The 19,049-nt window shown below is 38.7% G+C and overlaps 1 protein-coding gene across 7 annotated transcripts in view; it reads left to right on the top strand.

The window, feature by feature from the left end:
• The window catches only part of PACSIN2 (protein kinase C and casein kinase substrate in neurons 2), a 67,708-nt gene extending 56,073 nt beyond the window's left edge, over positions 1-11,635 (top strand). For 6 of the 7 annotated variants that reach the window (XM_085324478.1, XM_085324479.1, XM_085324480.1 and 3 more), the window contains 5 exons: positions 1,033-1,153; positions 3,335-3,459; positions 4,114-4,230; positions 5,195-5,391; positions 9,847-11,635. In XM_085324478.1, coding sequence (XP_085180604.1) covers positions 1,033-1,153; positions 3,335-3,459; positions 4,114-4,230; positions 5,195-5,391; positions 9,847-9,959 — 673 coding nt within the window. In that variant the 3' untranslated portion in view covers positions 9,960-11,635. The remainder of the gene's footprint in view (positions 1-1,032; positions 1,154-3,334; positions 3,460-4,113; positions 4,231-5,194; positions 5,392-9,846) is intronic. The other variant, XM_085324484.1, reaches the window with a different exon arrangement.
• Positions 11,636-19,049: the final 7,414 nt, after the last annotated feature.

The raw sequence follows: 19,049 nt of genomic DNA, 5'->3' as shown, positions 1-19,049 counted from the left end.
AAAAAAGTGTGATAAAATGGTTGAAAGTATATTAAAAAATGATAAATTTGAAGGTGTATTTTGAGAAATAGTTTGACTCATTCATGGTGTAGCACTAGTGAATTCTAATTCCAAATCTGGTGTAACTTGGTCTAGAAGAGTTTCCCAGCATTTACTAGGTAGAAGATAGAGTAGCAGTTCTGTGTTTTCAGGTCTAATGGCTGTTGTGTTAAGACCTCTGGGAATTCTGGGTTCCCAGTTACTATGTTGGTCCTTTTGGTATCAAACAGTTGGGTTTGTGGTCGCAGTCTGTAGAGGGGAAAATATCACGTGCATGGTCTAGAATGAGGCGGTCAAGGTGATATCTGCAGCATGGCTTCTCTATCCATATTTGACAAAATTCAAACAACAGCAATTAGGCTAAAAGATAATTAAAAGCAATAAGATTCTTTTTTATATTTTATATTTTCTGTAAGTAGTATAGTCAATAACATTACAGAATACCTAAAAGAGTAAAAGCAGTTAGCAGGTATTATGTCTGTTGAAGAAAATTCTTAACATACAACTCATACCTGAAGTACAGTTAAGTATATTTTCATGAATGAATACTTATAATTCATCACATAGTATTTATCATGTTAAGACATGAGTTTCTCAGAATGCTGTAAACTTCTCATGAAAATAGTTCCTACTGTCTCATAGACAAGCTTGCTGGGAATTATTAAAACTAAAATATAAGAGATTTTAGCATTGTGATTAGTATGTGAAGTAGCTTAATAAGCTGTCATTAAATGTAGGATTTACATATGACCTAATTTAAATTTCTGAATGCCAATCTTGAAGTTTCTGGAGTTTAAAAGAACTGTTGGTCTACTCTTCCTTTCCTACAAGGCGTTAACAGGTGTCTTGTACAGAAATGCATATGGTCTGTTTTGCTGCAATTTTTTTTAATCCTGTTGTGAATTTTCAGCGTGTGCGGTGTAAATATTCAGTGTGTTAATCTGACTAGTGGATTTACCGTGTTTCTAATTGGAAGACAAATTTTCTTTGTAGTTACAAAAATATCTACCGTGAACTGGAACAGAACATCAAAACAGCAGATGCTGTTGAAGATTTGCGGTGGTTTAGAGCTAATCAAGGTCCCGGGATGTCAATGAATTGGCCTCAGTTTGAGGTGAGGACATAGTGCATAAATCCCAGACCTGTTTTCCTTGTTTGCTTTCTCTTTTTGTCATATTCCTTGCTGGCACAACTTTCAGATTCAGGCTATTAGCAGTGGGGTTTTTTTGTTTTGTTTTTACAAGCTGTATTAGTTATCTTCTGTTGATTTCCATTAGGCTCCCCCTACTCTCAATTTTTGGAGGAGATTATATCAAGCACCTATTAAAACAAAATGCTTTCTAGTGACTATTATAGTTTTAAAGATATGCTTTAGTTGATACACTTCTGACCCCTATGTATGATACGTTGCATGTTTTACTTCTGTATTTTGATGTCAGATTTAAATACCTGCTAACAGCAAGGAGATTCAAATTGTGTTGTAGAAAAGACTGAAAAGGTTTAACTGAATACTTCAGTCCTAAAAACGATACTCTAGAAGTCCCAACTATTTTTTTTCAGTATGACTATATAAGGAAGTTGCAAGTTCTACCTTTAACCAGTGGATAATTTTGTTTCTGAAGACTATTTTCTGTATTCAAAACAAAGAGCGGGCTTGTGGGAGGGTAGGTGTGGTATTTCTTGTTTTTGTTTTTTGAGAGAGAGGGAGAGAGAGTTGTTCTTTAATTTCAGTAGCCTACACGAAGCAAGTACCACAGTGTGCCAGTGCTGCTAATACTGGTAGAATATTGTATGGCTAGAACTGGGATGAGTTTGTCTCACCAGAATAATTGGTTTAGTTGAAATTTTAGTTTAGTTCTAGGCATTAATTAATGGAATAGGAATATCACTTATGGAGTCTTCAGTACTCCCTTATTAGCTTAATGGAAAATATCACCTGCTTAATGGTGAAGAACTTGTTTTTTGACCTACGTAGTTAGATTTGAAGGATTGGGGGGAAAAAATCATAAGATAAACAATAATGCTGTTGAGTTTCTCTGCCTGAAGCACTGAACCAAAGTTACTTCTGTGTGGGAAATGTCATCCTTTTACATGAGTATTAGAATACAAATGAAGTTTTGTTGTTGCTATTCTTCTAATCAAGGATCTCTTTCCCTTACATGCTACAAGGTTGACGTAAGTAAAAATGTCATGATCAAATGAATCTGAAATTGCATTATAAACTGCAAATATGCTTAGGTCAGTGGTCTTTAAATTATGCTAACTCAGAAATCCAATATATATTTGTACAAAGTTAAAATAATAGGGTACCTCTGAAAGTTAATCAGAAATCACTTAGTCTGACCATGCTACATGTGTAAACCAGGTGTAATACCAGCTTTCAAAATCTTTTTTAAATACCTATCTCAAGTAGTATTTTCTTTAGTTTTTGTATAGCAAAGCATCTTTTGGTGTGTGGTATCTTATCTTTTTTTTTAATCTTTATTAAGGCTTCTGAGATTTAAGTGTGTCTTGACTCGGGATATTTGATTGCATCCAACTTGTCCTCTATTGGTTCCTGCTTTATATCAGTATGTAGTTAGTTTGACTCTATCAATTGTGTTTAGCTCTCATAAGCATGTGTGTCCATCTGCCTGCTGTAACTTCTGACTAACTCAGAGCATCAGGGAATGGATACTTCAAAAATGRTGTCATAAGTCCTGTCAGTTGTGTTGACTTGAGCCTCATCTCTTCTGGATGGCTTTTAGGGACAACAAATCTGTTCAATCTAGAAGGCAGTACCCTTAGGGGCTCAAATTTCAGGGGCAAGAAAGGTAACGTACAATGACTTTAACAAATGAGCGCCTTCATAGTCGTTCTTGGAGCACTTGCTGAGGAGTAAGTAGATTGTCAAACCTTTTTAAACTAAATGTAAAGTTTACTTTTTAAAGACAGGTGTGCTGGTTTTGCATTATTTGAAACAGTAAACTTTTTCAGTGTAGAGCTGTACTGGCTGATTCCTTTGATTTCTCCAGTTGCCTGCTAGATGTCTGGTATTAAGGCTTTTCAAGGTGTTTGGAATACTAACCAGGGAAGTACTGGTGTCCTTCAGAGTCCATGAGTAGCACAGACATCCCTTTGCATTGCTAGAATAGGAAATAGATGATAACTGTAAGGAAAACATATAGAATAACTTTTTTCTAACGATTTATGTAGTTGTATGTTTAAATGCATGTTCCACAACTCAATCTGAAAATCAAATATGAAAATCAAATATTTAATTAAACTCTTCATTTACTTTTGCATTCGTTTATAGGAGTGGTCTGCAGATCTGAATCGCACCCTCAGCAGAAGAGAAAAGAAGAAGGCTTCTGATGGAGTGACTCTGACTGGTATTAATCAGACAGGAGATCAAGTTTCACAGCCTAACAAACATAGCAGGTATTTTTTCATATCTGAAAAGACTGAAAGGATTGGATTTTTAGCTTCAAGTGCCCTAAGCTATATGGGATCAAAAAGTCACTATCCAACTCCATTTTGCTTATCGGTGAGCATTTTGGAAATGATTTGTTCCTGCAGCTCACAAAATTATTTGGGGAGTTACTCTTCCTTTTATATTTTCCTTTCATCTGGGAACTACAAGAAGCCAAACTTTATGAGAAACTGAACTTTCTTTAGTTAATTTGGTGGTTAGTCTGTTGCTATCTTCCTATATCTAGAAATGACAGTTATACGTTGAAATTTCAGTTTTCAAAATGTTTGGTCACTTGAGAATTCTGGATGCCATTAACACAAGATCATTGATATCAGCTTCTTTGGAAAGGAATAAAATTGTGTGGAAAAAATAGCACCACCTTTTATTGTGGGGAGTAGGGAAGATTAAGATCCACAAAACATTAGGAGATTTTAATTTTGGAGGAATGTATCATGCTCATGTGATTTGCAGAACTTTTTTGGATCTTATGCTACACTTGATGGATTTTTTTGACTGGAAAGGGGGTCTGCTAAGAAACTTGCTTAGTGGGACACTAATGACAGTGTTTTTTGACTCTAAACAGATAGGGTCACCATAATGCTCTTTCTTTTCCAAATTAGCAGTCTTAGTGTCCCGAGTAACACAATGCAATCAGTACAATCAAGTTACAATCCATTTGAAGATGAAGAAGATACTGGGAGTACTGTCAGTGAAAAGGAGGACAATAAAATGAAAAAGTTGGTGAAATGTTGTTTTTTTAATTGTTTTCACACTTGCACTTTTTCTATCCAGGGTTTTCAATTTTCAGTTTCTGTAACACTATGCTGGTCAGTGCATGAAATCCTTTTGAGAGGTTATGTAAGAAACTCTGTAACCACACTTGTCTTTTCTAACAGATGCCATATCTGTTGCCTTATCTTCTTTGAAACTGCTGGAGTTTATTGGCAGTTGCTAACAGAATTGCTGTTGCTTCCCACCCCCCGCCCTTTACCAGTTCTATCAGAAGTAAAAACTGACTTTTTTTTTTTCTAGTGGAACTGCTGCTGGAGCTTTGCTGCTCTATGTTCTCCCTGAATAAGTCTGCTTTTACTATTGCTTTCTTTTGATTTAGGACCTTCTCATGCAGCTGCCTGTTGCTTTAGTATACCCACTAAGGGATGTCGTACTGTTGTCTTGACTGGCATGTGCATGCTCAGTAGGGAACTTTAAATGAAATGGTTGTTGCTCTAGAATGAGGTTTCTTTACTGGTGAATTGTAATGTACAAAAGATGTTAAAAAAAAAAAAAAAAAAGGCGCTATTGTATACCTAGAGAGGTGGGAGGGAAGCTCTGCCTAGCAATTTAATGTCTCATCTTAAAAACAGGTAATTGTTCTCATCTACTACCTCTGTCCTTTTACCTTCCCTAGAATAAATAATCTGTCAAATTCTGAGAGCTCACTCATGGACTATACAGGTTTCTTATTATAGAAATTCTAGAGTTTGTGGGGGAAGTTATCCTTGTTCTTTCTCTTGCCTTTTTCTTTAACTTTGTGTTGCAAGACTGATTTCTTTTGAATAAGACTTGGCCAGTATCAGAAGTAAAATTTCCAAAATGGGCGTAAAAATGAGCTTAAGCTTAACTAAGGGAATTGATATCTTAGTGGTATTTCTAGTCTTCTAGTTTAGAAGCATGCAAGAATAACTTTAAATTTGTTTTTAGTGTTAGCAGCTGTGAAAAAAACCAAAGCTATCCTACAGATTGGTCTGATGAAGAGTCCAACAATCCCTTTTCTTCCACTGATGCAAATGGAGATACCAATCCATTTGATGAAGATACCTCTCCTGCAATGGAAGTCAGAGTACGTGCCCTCTATGACTATGAGGGCCAAGAACAAGATGAACTCAGCTTTAAAGCTGGTAAGTTTACAACATTCGCTTAAAATACTTACCAAAAGGAAAAATGGAAGGAAATAAGTGAAGGAGTGTTTTCTCTTCAGCATTCATTTTATTTTCTTAAGTTGCTTGTGTCTCTGAATGTACAGCCCCACTTACGGAAGCCTATCTAACGTATGATCCATCTTGGCTTGTCCCCCACCCCTCGTGGCAGTGCTTCTTGGTATCCCCTGGTTGGAAGTACTGATGGCTAATCTGTCTGGGATGTATTTTTTTCTTACCATCTTGTATTAAGCAAAATGAGGAGCTACAGAATTGATAATCCTGTCTCCTTTCCTCCCTTGTTCATTTGGCGACAGTAACAGCTGCTGCTCTTAGCTATCTAGAAATACCAGTTCTACAGAATTTTAAAAATAAATAAAAGACTAACTAATCTTTCAATTTCCAGTCAGTTGATACTTTCCGTCTAAACTGGAAGTGTCCCTTTTTTGGCCTCCAATTCCCTGCAGTGTTAACTTTTTAAGTTGAAAAATTACTCATGGACCAACACAGAATTCTTTCTCTCTCTCCCTGTGTGCTCCCTGCATCTCTAAGCATAGTAACTCTTCTGTCTTTACCTGGTTCTGTTTTTTATGTTATATTTGGGGTACGCTGACTAGACACCTCCCTTTTTGAGGCTTTTTTTCCTTTGAGTCTTTAAACCTGCTCCTTTGCACTTTACCTCATTGCTGTAGGAGCTGAGACAAGAGAATAGAGRCAACTGAAAGGAGAAGCACTTGCTGTAGCACATTTCCATCCAGACAGGCTTGATACAACGGTATAATGGCTACATGCTGATGAGCTGTTGCTATCTCCAGTTTGTCTGGGCTGCCTCTACCAGCTGTCATGAATGAGCCAGCGCTTGGGTATCTTGCTGAGCTCCAGAGCAGGAGACTTCGAATTCATTAGTCTGGGCAGCCCGGACACCGCACCCTCTAGTGACAGAAGATGAAACCTGCACCTTGACTRTGCCTTTCCAGCTCTTAATTCCAGGTGACTGTGAATACTGTCTTGCTCAAAGCTGTGCATTCACAGTTGACTCAACAGGAATTCCAGAAGTAACATTTGTCACTTGCAAGATTGTGCGAGTCCAAACAGAACAGTTTGTGGGAACAAGACTGGCAATCTTATCCATCTAGTCTCTTCTCCCCTTTGTTCATGGTTCAGTCCCTTCTTTCATACTGACTTGCTCCAAGTCAGGGAACAAACAATTCAGGTGTTAAAAGGAAGCTTGAGACAATTTTAATTCCACTTTTGCTTCAGCTGAGGCTCATAAGAAGTATACTACTTCATTACACCTCTACAGTGAGYGTTAGATGGATATTAGGGCTAAAAGTTAATATCATAAACAAGTTGATGATAGCTAGTGAGTGACTGTTAGTATTCCATACTGCTTATGGAGGAAGGTGGCTGTCAGATACTTATTTCCAGATGATATTCTAAATGCCATCTGCAGAAAGAGCCTGGTGTTAATCTTTCAGGCAATAACTGAAACTCCAGTCAGGGGTGCTTCCCCCTTTATTTAATTACTTATCTGCTTTTGCATTAGTTAAATTCTTTACAGCTGTTTTCCCCTCCCCTTCCCCACTCCCTTCTTGGCAGACAAGTATTGTAGTTTTTCTGAGAGGAAGAGGAATGAGATGGTTCGTTAACTCTGTTAAATTGTACCCTGATAGTAGGACAGTAGTAACAAAATACCTGAAGTTTTCACTGGAATGCACAGGAGCTAAAATTTATCCTTCATTCAGTAGACTTTAACTGCTCCTTTTTTTTCTTAGCAGGGGATGGCAATAAAATAATCCTCTTGAAATATATGCTTTGTGCCTGTCAAGTTACAGGTGTGGCATTCCAGGGTTTTACAGTAATGGATGCTGTGACAAAACTATGCAGTGTTTATATACTGAGATGTAACGGTTAAATTGGAAGTTAGGCATTCTGTACTTTGTTAGTGGTTGCATGACTTGTAAGCTAAACAATTTGAACCATGTGTTTCTCAGTATGAGGTCTTTGAAATGAAGTACAGCAAGTATGAACTTCAAGAGGTGTGTTGGCTTCACCTAAAGATAGTTTAATATTCTTAAAGGAGGGTCATAGAAACATGCTATAAGACTGAATTATATATTTGTGTCAACTTATAGAGGGGAAAGGGATTGTATGCTAGGCTGTGAATACCCTGACAAAACCTGAATGATAAAATGACTGCCGTGAGAAAGTTTTTATGCAAAAGTATTAGTGTGAGTAGGCTTACACCAACCATACAAAAGACTAAGGAAAGGGGGGAGAATACTGGGTCATGCAGGAGCCAGTTGAAAATGTGCTCACTTATGTTGAGTATGCCTAGACTCCTAAGCAACTGTCAGCAGAGCATTAATGTACTTTGGAGATCTGTTTAAGTAAATGTACATGGATATTTTCAGACAGGATTTCCTTGGGTATTCAAAGTATTTGCTTATAAAGCCCTTGTGATCATTGCCAGGCCCATGGCATAGCATATGATATGTTCTGTGTAGTGTCCATCAAACGTACTTTGTTACGTGAAATTCTCTTGTCCTTAATTAGTGAAATACTTTATGCAACTGCGGGAGTCTTTTTCTGCTTGGGAAACAAGTATTGTAAGCTTCCAGAGAGGAAGAATAACTGTTCATCTGTGTTTTTACAGAAGGTTTTATGTTTGTGTAGCTGGATGGGACATAACCATGTACCATGTCTAGCTTACCCTAATGCCATGAGAATAAGTAGCTTTAGTAAATACAGACCATGTGATGTTGGACAAAACTTGTTATTGTATATGCTGTCTTTATCACAGTTGTAAAAGACAGTGGGTTCTGTTGCAACTTCTGTTGTGCAGATGACATTCAAGTAATATTTTCATAGACCTTCCAAGTCCCAGCTGTTCACACAGGTGCAGTTCCATTGGTATTTATTGTTGAAGCATTGTGGCTTTGAAAGTCAATGTTCATGGTATTAAAACACTCTTCACAGAAATAGCATGGTAGCTCGAAGTTGTACTCTTGCCCATGCTACAGAGCTAGCGATGGTGGGAAGTTCTACAAAAAGTATCCAAGCAAAGTCAATCCACAATGTCACATGTTTGCTGTGCTCCTTTATTAGTTATCTGGTAAACTCGTAAACTAGAGGAGATGAGACCTTAATTTTTTTGAGGTAAGAGTAACTGCCAAAGAGACAAATCTGAAAAGACTTAATATGAAGCTTGTCCATTTCTACCAAGAATATATAGTTGCTAAGCTAGCTCTTGTTCTTCTAAGTTACATCAAGACTTCTGCAATACTTTGTAGATTTACAGCTGTTGCACTTAACACAAAGACTGTGTTAAGTGGTTAGCAACAGAGAATAAATGCTGATGATATTAATTAAGATCGAATACAAATCAGTTGTATGTAGGGACGTAATCCTTACTTGGGGTGGCAGTTTTTGCTTGTTTGAGATGGTCATTTGCTTGTTCATGTATAGCATCTTGAAGCCTACAGACTTTCTGAAGCCAAAATATTTCCTGAGGATGCAGAAGAACATACGCACAGGACAGCAAAAAAAAATAAATAAAAATAATAAAATATATATATATATATATATATATATATATATATATATATATATATATATATATATAAAGTTTGATTAGGTTAAAGGGATCTTTTAGTTCTTGGGGGGGTTGTTTTCTTTAAAGTTGGCACTTTTGTAAATTAGGAAACAAACTCCGAGCTGTCAGACTTTGGAGCTACAGCTGTACATAATTTTATAGCCATGTAAAGGTGGAGCAATAAAAGGGAAAGTTAAATTCTAATCCCTATTTAAAAAAAAAAAAAATGATGGTATAAGGTACAAGATTCTTTTTAATCTTTCTATATCACAACTTAGTAATGTATGAAAAAAATGTAACTATAATTCAAAAGGATTTCATTGCTGTGTTTTAATTATGTAGTATTTTTCCCCTTACGTCCCAGGAATTCTTGAGTGTATATTGACAGTAAGCCTAGCATTTGCACTGACAGTGTGTTGAAAGCTGCAAATCTAAGATTATTCTGTTTGTTTAGCAGTAGTTATACTGTCTTTTACTGTTCACACTCTTTAGATATAAGAGAGTCTGATTTTAAATGACATCATGCAAAACTTTAAAGTTTGCATCTTTCATTGTGATAAAAAACAAACACCTTCTTGAAATGCCATTAGTGTAATGTTTTAGTTTCAAAGTAGCTTCTTTCCTCCTGTTACCTTAATGCCTATTGCAAGCCTTTCATCCCATACATAAATCTGTAAGTGGCATTCTAGTCTTCCTGCTTTTGATGTGAAGAAAGGGAAGCTCTCTACTGGGGCTTGGCATGGGCAGAGAAGAAAGGTGACTATGCAGATGACTGATGCTGTGTTACCTTCCTGTTGTCACTAAAAGGCTACAGTTTTTGTTAAATATTACTTATTTTTCAGGGGATGAGTTAACTAAAATGGAGAATGAAGATGAACAGGGTTGGTGCAAAGGACGTCTGGACAATGGACAAGTTGGTTTATACCCAGCAAACTACGTAGAACCAATCCAGTGATAAAGGAGAAACTTAATACAGAAGTGCTACAAAAGCTCTGTAGGCCTGTACAGTATATATTTACAGTGATGGGAAATTGAATGATGTATAGAGTGTATATATTTTAATGAAGAGAGCTTGATATTGAAATCATGGTGATTTAAGGACAAAAGATAGAACTAAGAATTTGAGATTGTTTTCACAACTTCTATACAATGCAAAATAAAGGGGCTAGGTTGAAAAAATAGTATGATAGGGAAAATAATTTTTAAGCTTTCTCTTACCACATGTTCTGTTGTTGTGACTCCTGAACATTGCATTTCCTATGTTTGTGCCTCAGCCTCCTTGGGTATGTGGCTTATGTTCACTTTTGTTTAATCAGTTATTTTAAGTGACCTTCAGTAACTTCCAACTTGAATTTTTAAGATTATTACAGTTGGTTTTCTATTTGTTCTTAGCAATGTCTGAAAGATGCAGTATTTTTTTATTTAAATGCTATGTAGCTAAGCACCTTTTTGTATGCTCAGATTTACCAATTAATACTTAAATTATGATATAGATTTAGTCAGCAGTTGACTGAATGAAAACTCTTTCCATGTTGTAATAATCTGTTGTCAGCATGGCTTGAAGTTGTAAAACAAATGTTGTATTTAATAAATATCTGTTACAGAACACTATTTGTAGCAGAGATCTGCAGGTGTTATGGGTTGGGATCGTATTGTGAATACTGTTTATGCATTTTGATGCTTCAGTGAGTTTTCCCAGCTAGATTTTAAGTAGTACTCTAAAAACAAAAAGATAAATCAAATATAAGCCCCAGGATACTAGTTATTTCACTTTTGCAGGAAAAAGTTTTCTCCTTTAAATGATTTTTGGTGATTTGAAATGTTAAATGTGTGAAGACTATTTTTTTTCAAACAGAAGATTGTAAAATAGACTAAAATGCTTTTTATGAGAGGTTCTATATGCTGTGTATATGTACATATAATTTGATATTCAAAATATAAGGAGCATGGCTATTAGTTATCAAGCCTTTTGATGTGGATTAGATTTAGACTCTTTAAGAGTTTAAATTATAGGTATATTTAAATCTACTTTCATATCATATTCATTACTGTACCATAGACCAAGTATTCTGTGATTAGTTTTTTAGTTTTTCAGAAATACAGTAAATACACTAATATACTCAAAATCTGTATTTGTGAATAAATTTGTGGGTCAAAATCTAAACTAGCATTAGTCCTTACATGGATTATTGTAGCAGAACACTGTAAAAACTACATTTGTTTGCAATTACAGGTCAGTCATGTAGTAGTGTCAAATAGTATGCATTTGTGACATATAAAACTGGGCTGTCAATTGCAGCAGTTTTGTCCTTAAAAAATTAAGTATCAGGTGAGTAGATGTGCTACTTTAGGAAGCTACACTGTAATGAAGTTAAACCTATTTTGAGATAACAAACACTGTTGATAGGCTCAGAGTTGTTTGCTTTTTGAGGTTATAGAATATTTACTCGTTTTCAATGATTCAAAATGTGCAAGCTTAAAAAGTTGAAGTATGTATGTGTCCATTAAGGAAAACTTACCAGCATAATTGTTCATCCACAAAATGGTTACTAAAATTGTCAGGAATTATTGTTTTGGGTCTCTGTATTGTAAAATATTTTAGAAAACAATAAAATCTGTTAATCTCAAGTAGCCAAAATGTACCTCTTACTAATTCAGCGTGTATAAAAACATTTTTCTGAAGCAAATAATCCATGCATTTCATTGCAATTCAAGGTGACAAAATCTGCATTGTCTGAAAGAACTATAAAGGACACCGTGCCATAGTAACATTGTGCTGTTAGTGAGAGGGAAGGTGCAGTGCACTGGGGCTCTTGGTAAGACATTTCAAGAAAATGTTTGTGGAAGAAGGGGAGACTTCCATATTGTATTCTGTGGGGTATGTGAAATCTATGATGCTGCTTTCTATGGTGTAGTTAAGTCTGATACAGCTTGGGTGAGTGAAGTTTTTTTGTGTTTAAATATAAAACCTGAATCTTGTCTACCTTGTGGGGAAAAGGTTTTTCTTGTTCACTGATAGTGATTAAAGTAGTACTTGGAGTAGCTGAAAGCTTGAACTTTTCTCCCGCATGAACAGATTAATACTTTATTTGGATTAAAAGATAATTTGCTATAGCAATAATTTGCTGGCTGATCTGGTGAAAGGACAACAGAACCCTTCAGAGTACAGGAGATTTGTGGTCCAAGCTTCTGTTTTAAAGCATGGTCAACTGCACTCAGACCAAGTTTCTCAGGGGCTTTGATCTGGTCTGGAAAACTTCCAAAAACAGATTTCATAACCTTTCCGTGCAACCCTTTCTAAAGCTTAGTTATCTTTATAATTTTTTTTCTCCTTTATATCCAGTTAGAACTTGCCTATTTCAGTCTGTGACCATTATCTCTTGTTCTCCTGCCGTGCTTGGATGGAGCCTGACTGTCATCTTGTAGGTACCGGGAAGCTGCTATTAGGCCCTCAGGAGCCATTTGGTGCTGGTAGTGTGGTGTCCAAAACTGGACATGGTGTTCCAGAATACAGAATGGCAGAAGATAAAGGCAAACTTCATATTTATCAAACATTTTAAAATTAATAAAGTATTTTAAGAAGTTATTTATCTACTAACAAGTGTAACCAATAGGACATTCTAAGTGCTCGAAACCCCTATGTTCCATCCACTTTAATGAGAAATTTGGGCAATAGAGACCTGTTAAGTCAAGTGGAAATGACTAATTTTATCCTCATCTTGAACTGACACACATTTGCCTTACACAGGCTGATTCAGTTTTGAGCTTTTTTGCTCTGGGAGCACAGCATGAAATTTACGGAGTTTAAATTCTTTGTAGAAGAATTTAGATTAGAAGGGACCTCTGGAGCCAGCCAGCAAACCCTGCTCAAAGCAGGTCCAATTAGAGCAGCTCACTCAGGGCTTGTCCATTTGGGCTGTGAACATCTCCAAGGATGCCCAGAGAGGCCACAGCCTCTGCCATTCTGTTTTAGTAGGTATTTGCTCTTGTAGTGAGGAATCTTTGTATATTTATGTGTAATCAAATATTACTGATTTTTGCCTCTTATCCTTCCCTTGTGCCTCATTAAGAGGAGCATGGCTCTATATTCTCTGCACTTTTCCATCACGGTAACTGTAAATAGCATTAAGGTCTCTCCTGAACTTTCTCTTCTCCAGGCTGAGCAAACCCAGTTATCTTGTCCTCTTCTCACATCTCATGTGTTCCAGCCCTCTAACATCATCTTGTGATCCCCTGCTGGATTTTGTTCCACTCTGTTGATTCCTGTCTTATACAGGGGTGAGGGGATGGGAGTGGGCACAATACTTGTGCTGTCACACAAGTGCTGAATAAAAAGGAAGAATTACTTCTGTTGGCATGCTGACTACACTCCTGGTAATACAGCCAGCTGTGCAGTTGGCCTTTTTCCTACAAGTATGCACTGTTGACTCATGTTATTCACTGCGAATCCCAGGTCACTTTCTGCAAAGTTGCTTTTTATCCTGTTGGCAGCCAGCCTGTCCTGTTGGGATGGAATAACTCCATGCAGGTGTAGGATGCTGCATTTTCTGTCAAAGCTCATGAGGTTCCTGTCAGCCTATTTCTCTGGGTAGTCAAGGTCCCTCTGAACAGCAGTCCTGCTCCTCCCAAGTTGGTCTATCATTTGTGGACTTGCTGAGCGTGCTCTGTCCCATGATTCAAGATGTTATAAAGATACTAAGCACTACTGTTCCTAATGCCCACCTCTAAGTAATTTCAATTGTATTTTCTATATATAACCAGTCACAAGCCTTTGAGCCCACCAGTTAAGCCAAGTCAGTATCCATTTAGTCCATTTATTCAATCCACATCTCATGGCTTTGGCCATAAGAATGCTGTGGGAGACTGTCAAAAGCCTTACTACAGTTTATGGTCAGTAAGTAATAAAGCCTATTGAGCAACAGTAGAGAAATTTCCTTTATAAGTTCATCCTAGGTCTAAGCAGCTATAGTTTACTTTCTGAGGATTAAATTTATAAGGTGCAAACAGAGAATATGAAGATTGGGATATCATTTCTTCCTAACCACTTCTCCCTTTTTCCTTCCAAATTCTGAACATGATGGGGATGGAGCATGTCTCAAGACTCTCTAGTGTATTTTTGCTTGTATTGTTTGAGCTACCTGAACGTTGCTGTACCCTTAAACACTTTTCAACCTTATAGCATGCAATTACTTGCCTTTGGCATAGCATTCCTTGAATGCTTTCAAAATATGCAGTGCATTGTATCAGAATGGGGGGGGGGTCATCTGGCTATTTACAGGGATCACAGGACAAATTAGACTGTTCTAACTTTTTAGTCTAATATCAGTGTTTATTTCTAGTCACTGATACATTGATGAATTTGTCTAGTTAATTCAGGGTAGTTAATCTTCCATAAAAATTATAAACTCTTTGTTTAGAAAAGGAAGTGACTTCTGATGCACAGTCCACAGTAATAAAAAATTTCTCTTTTAACTTTCTGCCTCTGAGGCTTTGAGAGCTCGACAACAGTATCTTAAACATTTTTTTCCCCCAAACTGCCTCTTAATTTACTTGCAGGCTACAATCTGTGTAAGAAAAAAAAATTGCTATACACATAAGAGTCTAAAAGCAAAGCTACACCTTAGTGCAGTTGTATTATCTGCTTTACTTTTGCAGTATAACAAACACTTCTGTTGCTATTTTCTGTTGCTGAAATGTTTGTGAAGTCGGTATGATGTATTAAAACTGCTTTTGCTGCAACTGACTACTATTTTTGGTTTGGCAGAAAGATGCTTAATCACCTCAAAACATCAGGGAGCTTTCCAATCCTGACTAAAAGTATACCTAATGGTCAATTTGGAGAGAGCTGCAGATTCTGACCCTGAAATGAGAAAATACAAGGTATCCTAGATAAACTGGTATACTTCTACTTTCTCATTTTGCTTGAACTAAAATAAAAATTGCAAGCTCAGAACCTAAGAGAAGTGGTGTGGTAGTTACTGCAGTAAACAGTACCTTCAGGATGTTTGACACATCTAGCAGTTTACCTGCTAATACTCAGTATGCATCACTTTCAGCCTGCTATTATTTAACATCTGCCAGCTCCCCTGGTACTCACAGGTGCATCCCATCAGGGCCCATGGATTTGTGGGTGTCAGGTTTGCCTAAATGATCTCTAACCTAATCCTCAACCAAGGAAAAGTCTTCCTTTCTCCAGACTTTCTCCCTTGCCTCCAGGCTCTGGGATTCCTGAGGGCCACTCTTAGCAGTAAAGATGAAGCAAAGGCGGCATTCAGTAACTCTGTCTTCTCTGTATCCTCTGTCTCTGGGGCCCCCAGCCCATTCAGCAGTGGGCCCACATTTTCCCCTGTTTTCCTTTTGCTACTGATGTATTTGAAGAAGCCCTTCTTGTCCTTGACATCCCTTGCCAGCCTTAATTCCAAAGGGGCCTTAGCCTTCCTCATCACATCCCTGTGTAATCTGACAATGTTCCTGTATTCCTCCCAAGTGGCCTCTCCCTTCTTCTGCATTCTGTGTACTTTCCTCTTCTGTCTGGGTTTTGTCAGGAGCTCCTTGCTCATCCATGCAGGTCTCCTGCCCCCTTTGCTGGATTTCTTTCTCCTTGGGATGCACTGCTCTTGAGCTTGGAGGAAGTGATGCCTGAATATTAAACAGTGCTCTTGGACCCCTCCATCCTTCTAGGGCCTTAACCCATGAGACTCCTCCTCCTAGTAGGTCTCTGAAGAGCTCAAAGTCTGCTCTCCTGAAGTCCAGGGCTGTAATCCTGGTTATTGGCTTGCTTCTTCCACACAGGATGCTGAACTCCACCATCTCATGGTCTCTGCAGCCAAGACTGCTCCTAGCCTTCACATCTCCAACCAGTCCTCCTTAGTTGGTTAGGACAAGGTCCAGCAGGACACCTCTCCTGGTTGGCTCCTCCACCATCCGTGTCAAAAAGTTATCACTGATGCTCTGTAGGAGCTTCCTGGACTGTTTGTGCCTAGCTGTGTTGTCCTTCCAGCAGATACCAGGGTGGCTGAAGTCCCCATGAGAACCAGGGACTGTGATTGTGAGGCTACTTCCAGCTATCTACAGGCGGCCRCATGGACTTCCTGACCCTGTGGCCTGTGGTAGACACCCACAACAGTGTCAGCCATGCTAGCCTGCCTTTTAATCCTTACCCATAAGCTCTCTACTTGCTCTTTATCCACCCCTCAGCAGAGCTTGGTACACTGCAGTTGCTCTCTCACATAAAGAGCAACTCCACCACCTTGCCCTCCTGGCCTGTCTTTCCTAGAAAGCACGTAGCCATCCGTGACAGCATTCCAGTCATGCGAGCTATCCCACCATGTCTCTGTAACTGCAATAAGATCATGGCCCTGCGACCGCACACAGATCTCTTTCTGTTTATTCCCCAYGCTGCGTGCRTCGGTGTACAGGCATTTCATAGAGGTAATYGTGCATGGATGTTYCCTAGCAGGGGTGTAAGAGGATCCTCCATAGTCACGTCCCATACGCACTTCCCTGGCTGCATGCACCCACTGGAGGCCTCCTGACTTGAGGTGTGTTTTCTTGACTACCCTGTCTCTATAACTCTCCCCTTTCCCATCTCTCCTAGTTTAAAGCCCTGTTTACCAGGCTGACCAACCTGTTGGCAAAGACACTCATGCTCCACTTAGTGAGGTGGCAGATTCCAGTCTTGTTCAATTTATTTATCAATGACCTGGATGAAGGGACAGAGTGCTGCCTCGGCAAGTTTGCTGATGATACCAAGCTGAGAGGAGTGGCTGATACACCTGAGGGCTGTGCTGCCATTCAGAGAGACCTGGACAGGCTGGAGAGCTGCGTGGAGAGGAACCTCATGAGGTTCAACAAGGGTAAGGGCAGAGTCCTGCACCTAGGGAGGAATAACCACATGCACCAGTACAGGCTGGGGGCTGACCTGCTGGAGAACAGTTCTGCAGAGAAGGACCTGGGAGACCTGGTGGACAAGTTCACCATGAGCCAGYGAAGTGCTCTTGAAGTAATCTGATTGCCCTGGCATTGATGAAACTGTATCATGTGGCAAATATATGYAGGTTTTGCAATGAGATGATACTTCTAGCCATAGCTTTGTGAGTCCCTTGCGTTGTTAATACAAAGGGCTTTACCGAAGTGCAGCTAAGAAGAGAGTTTGTGGAGGGGTTGTTTGTAAGTACTAATATCGCAACTTCTTGGCTTTGTTCTGTGTTAAAATGCCATGCTGTTGAAATGCAGGTTACTTTCAAGAATGGAAAGCTCCAAAAAAGCTCACTTCTGTGGTGATGCTTCTTGATGTTATCAGTACAAACAACGTGTTAGCACTAAATAAAAGTATATTATTGATGTGTTGAACTGGTTTTAACCAGTTTTTAATCTAGTTCAACATTATTAAATTTCATTTCCATATTGTRGGAGTAGTCATTTGATGCTGGATCTTTCTCATTCTCTTGTAGAGATGAGATAAAGACAATTCTATGCAGTCATAGCTGGATGCAGCACGGATGCTAGTGCCTATCCTTGGACATCAAGCCAAAGAGCCAGAAGGAGGCAGTTCTTGGGGGATTATTCTAAAAAGTTATCCTCCCTTCTCTGTCTTAACAGTTCCTAGAGAAACTGTGTAGCAAGGTCCAGGAGCCTGAAACTCTTTCTGCAATATTGGTATAGGTAGGAAAAGGAAAAAAAGCATAAAGACATTTCCTATGCAAGATTATTTAGCTCACAGAGCAGCTCTGGCAACCAAAGTTTTGGTATCAACAGAACATAATAYGGAGAACCCATCCGTTCCCTGGGTATATGGAGGAGGTACTAGCATAGAGAGGAGGGGGCTTTAGGATGTCTCTAGTCCAACTTCCTCCTCAGAGCTAAGTCAACACTGAACTAGGGCCAGGTTGCTCAGGGCTTTGTCCTGTTGGGTCTTGAAAACCTCCAAGGATAGAGACTCACAGTTTCTGTAGGCAATCTAATTCAATGTTTGAGTATCATCATGGTGATTTCTTCTTTTTCTATATGTCAAGTTGAGAACCTGTTTTCTGGGTCATTAGCAAGAATAAGAGCCCTTGTTTTTGATATGCAAACTAGCAATAACCAGTGTCACGTTCTGGTGTGATGATAATCAATTGCACTGCATTTACACCTGATTAGAGGGTGCATAATGCACAGAGTCCTCCCAGGGAGTGCTATAGTTGCCAGGCATTTGGTTTTGACAGTACACTTGTAACAGCCTTTCTCCACGTGTATCTTTGTTAGACTAGCTTGCATGGAAGCAGTTTTTAAATTGTTTTGTGTGCAATGGGAATATAAATACCTGTATTTGGGGCATTATTGGAAATCATTGGCAAGACTTGACAGTGTTATGCTGAGGCATAACTGACAAAGCAGCAGTTGTGGTCCCCTTTCCCACTACTGCTGCCATTCTCTCTCTCTCTCTCTCTCTTTCACTCTCTCTCTTTCTGTGCTTTCCTTCTTCCTGCAACCCACTTAAGCCAAAAACTTGCTTAAGTAGAAGAGTCTCACCTGTCCCCTAGAAACACTCAAACACTTACCACCTCTCCGGACTGATGATTTTCCTTATTTAGACTCTAGTTTGGTTCTGCCTGGGAATGGGCAAGGTCACCGTTAAGGGAGAGTAGGATATGAGGGATATTTCCAAAATATTTTGAACAGCCTTTTTCTTCCATGGATAAAGAAAATGGCTGCACAATACATTCTGGATGATGGGGACAGAGAAGAACCACTGCTTCTAGACTTYAGGCCTTGGACAGTTTTTCTTACTGCTTGTCAAGATGAAAATCTGCTGGGGGTTGAGGACAGTGGCAACATCAGACTGGGGGAGTCAGTCTTCTCACAGTGCTGGTCTACTACTGAGTAAGGACTTRTACTGCCTGTAACAGCTGCAGAGTAAAATAAAGAGTACCCCAATGCCCAATCTATTCTGGAGCTACCTTTGAAAGCTACAAGGCTTTTTAGCTACTCAATGTGCAAAGTAGCAGGTGAGTTATGAACACTGCCTTTTCACTATCAGAGATGGACTAGCTCTTCCCTTCCT

This window comes from Rhea americana, unplaced genomic scaffold, assembly GCF_003343005.1.
Source record: "Rhea americana isolate MKP2758 unplaced genomic scaffold, rheAme1 scaffold_91, whole genome shotgun sequence".
In the NCBI taxonomy this organism is placed as follows: Eukaryota; Metazoa; Chordata; class Aves; order Rheiformes; family Rheidae; genus Rhea; species Rhea americana.
This window is presented reverse-complemented; position numbering and strand designations above follow the sequence as displayed.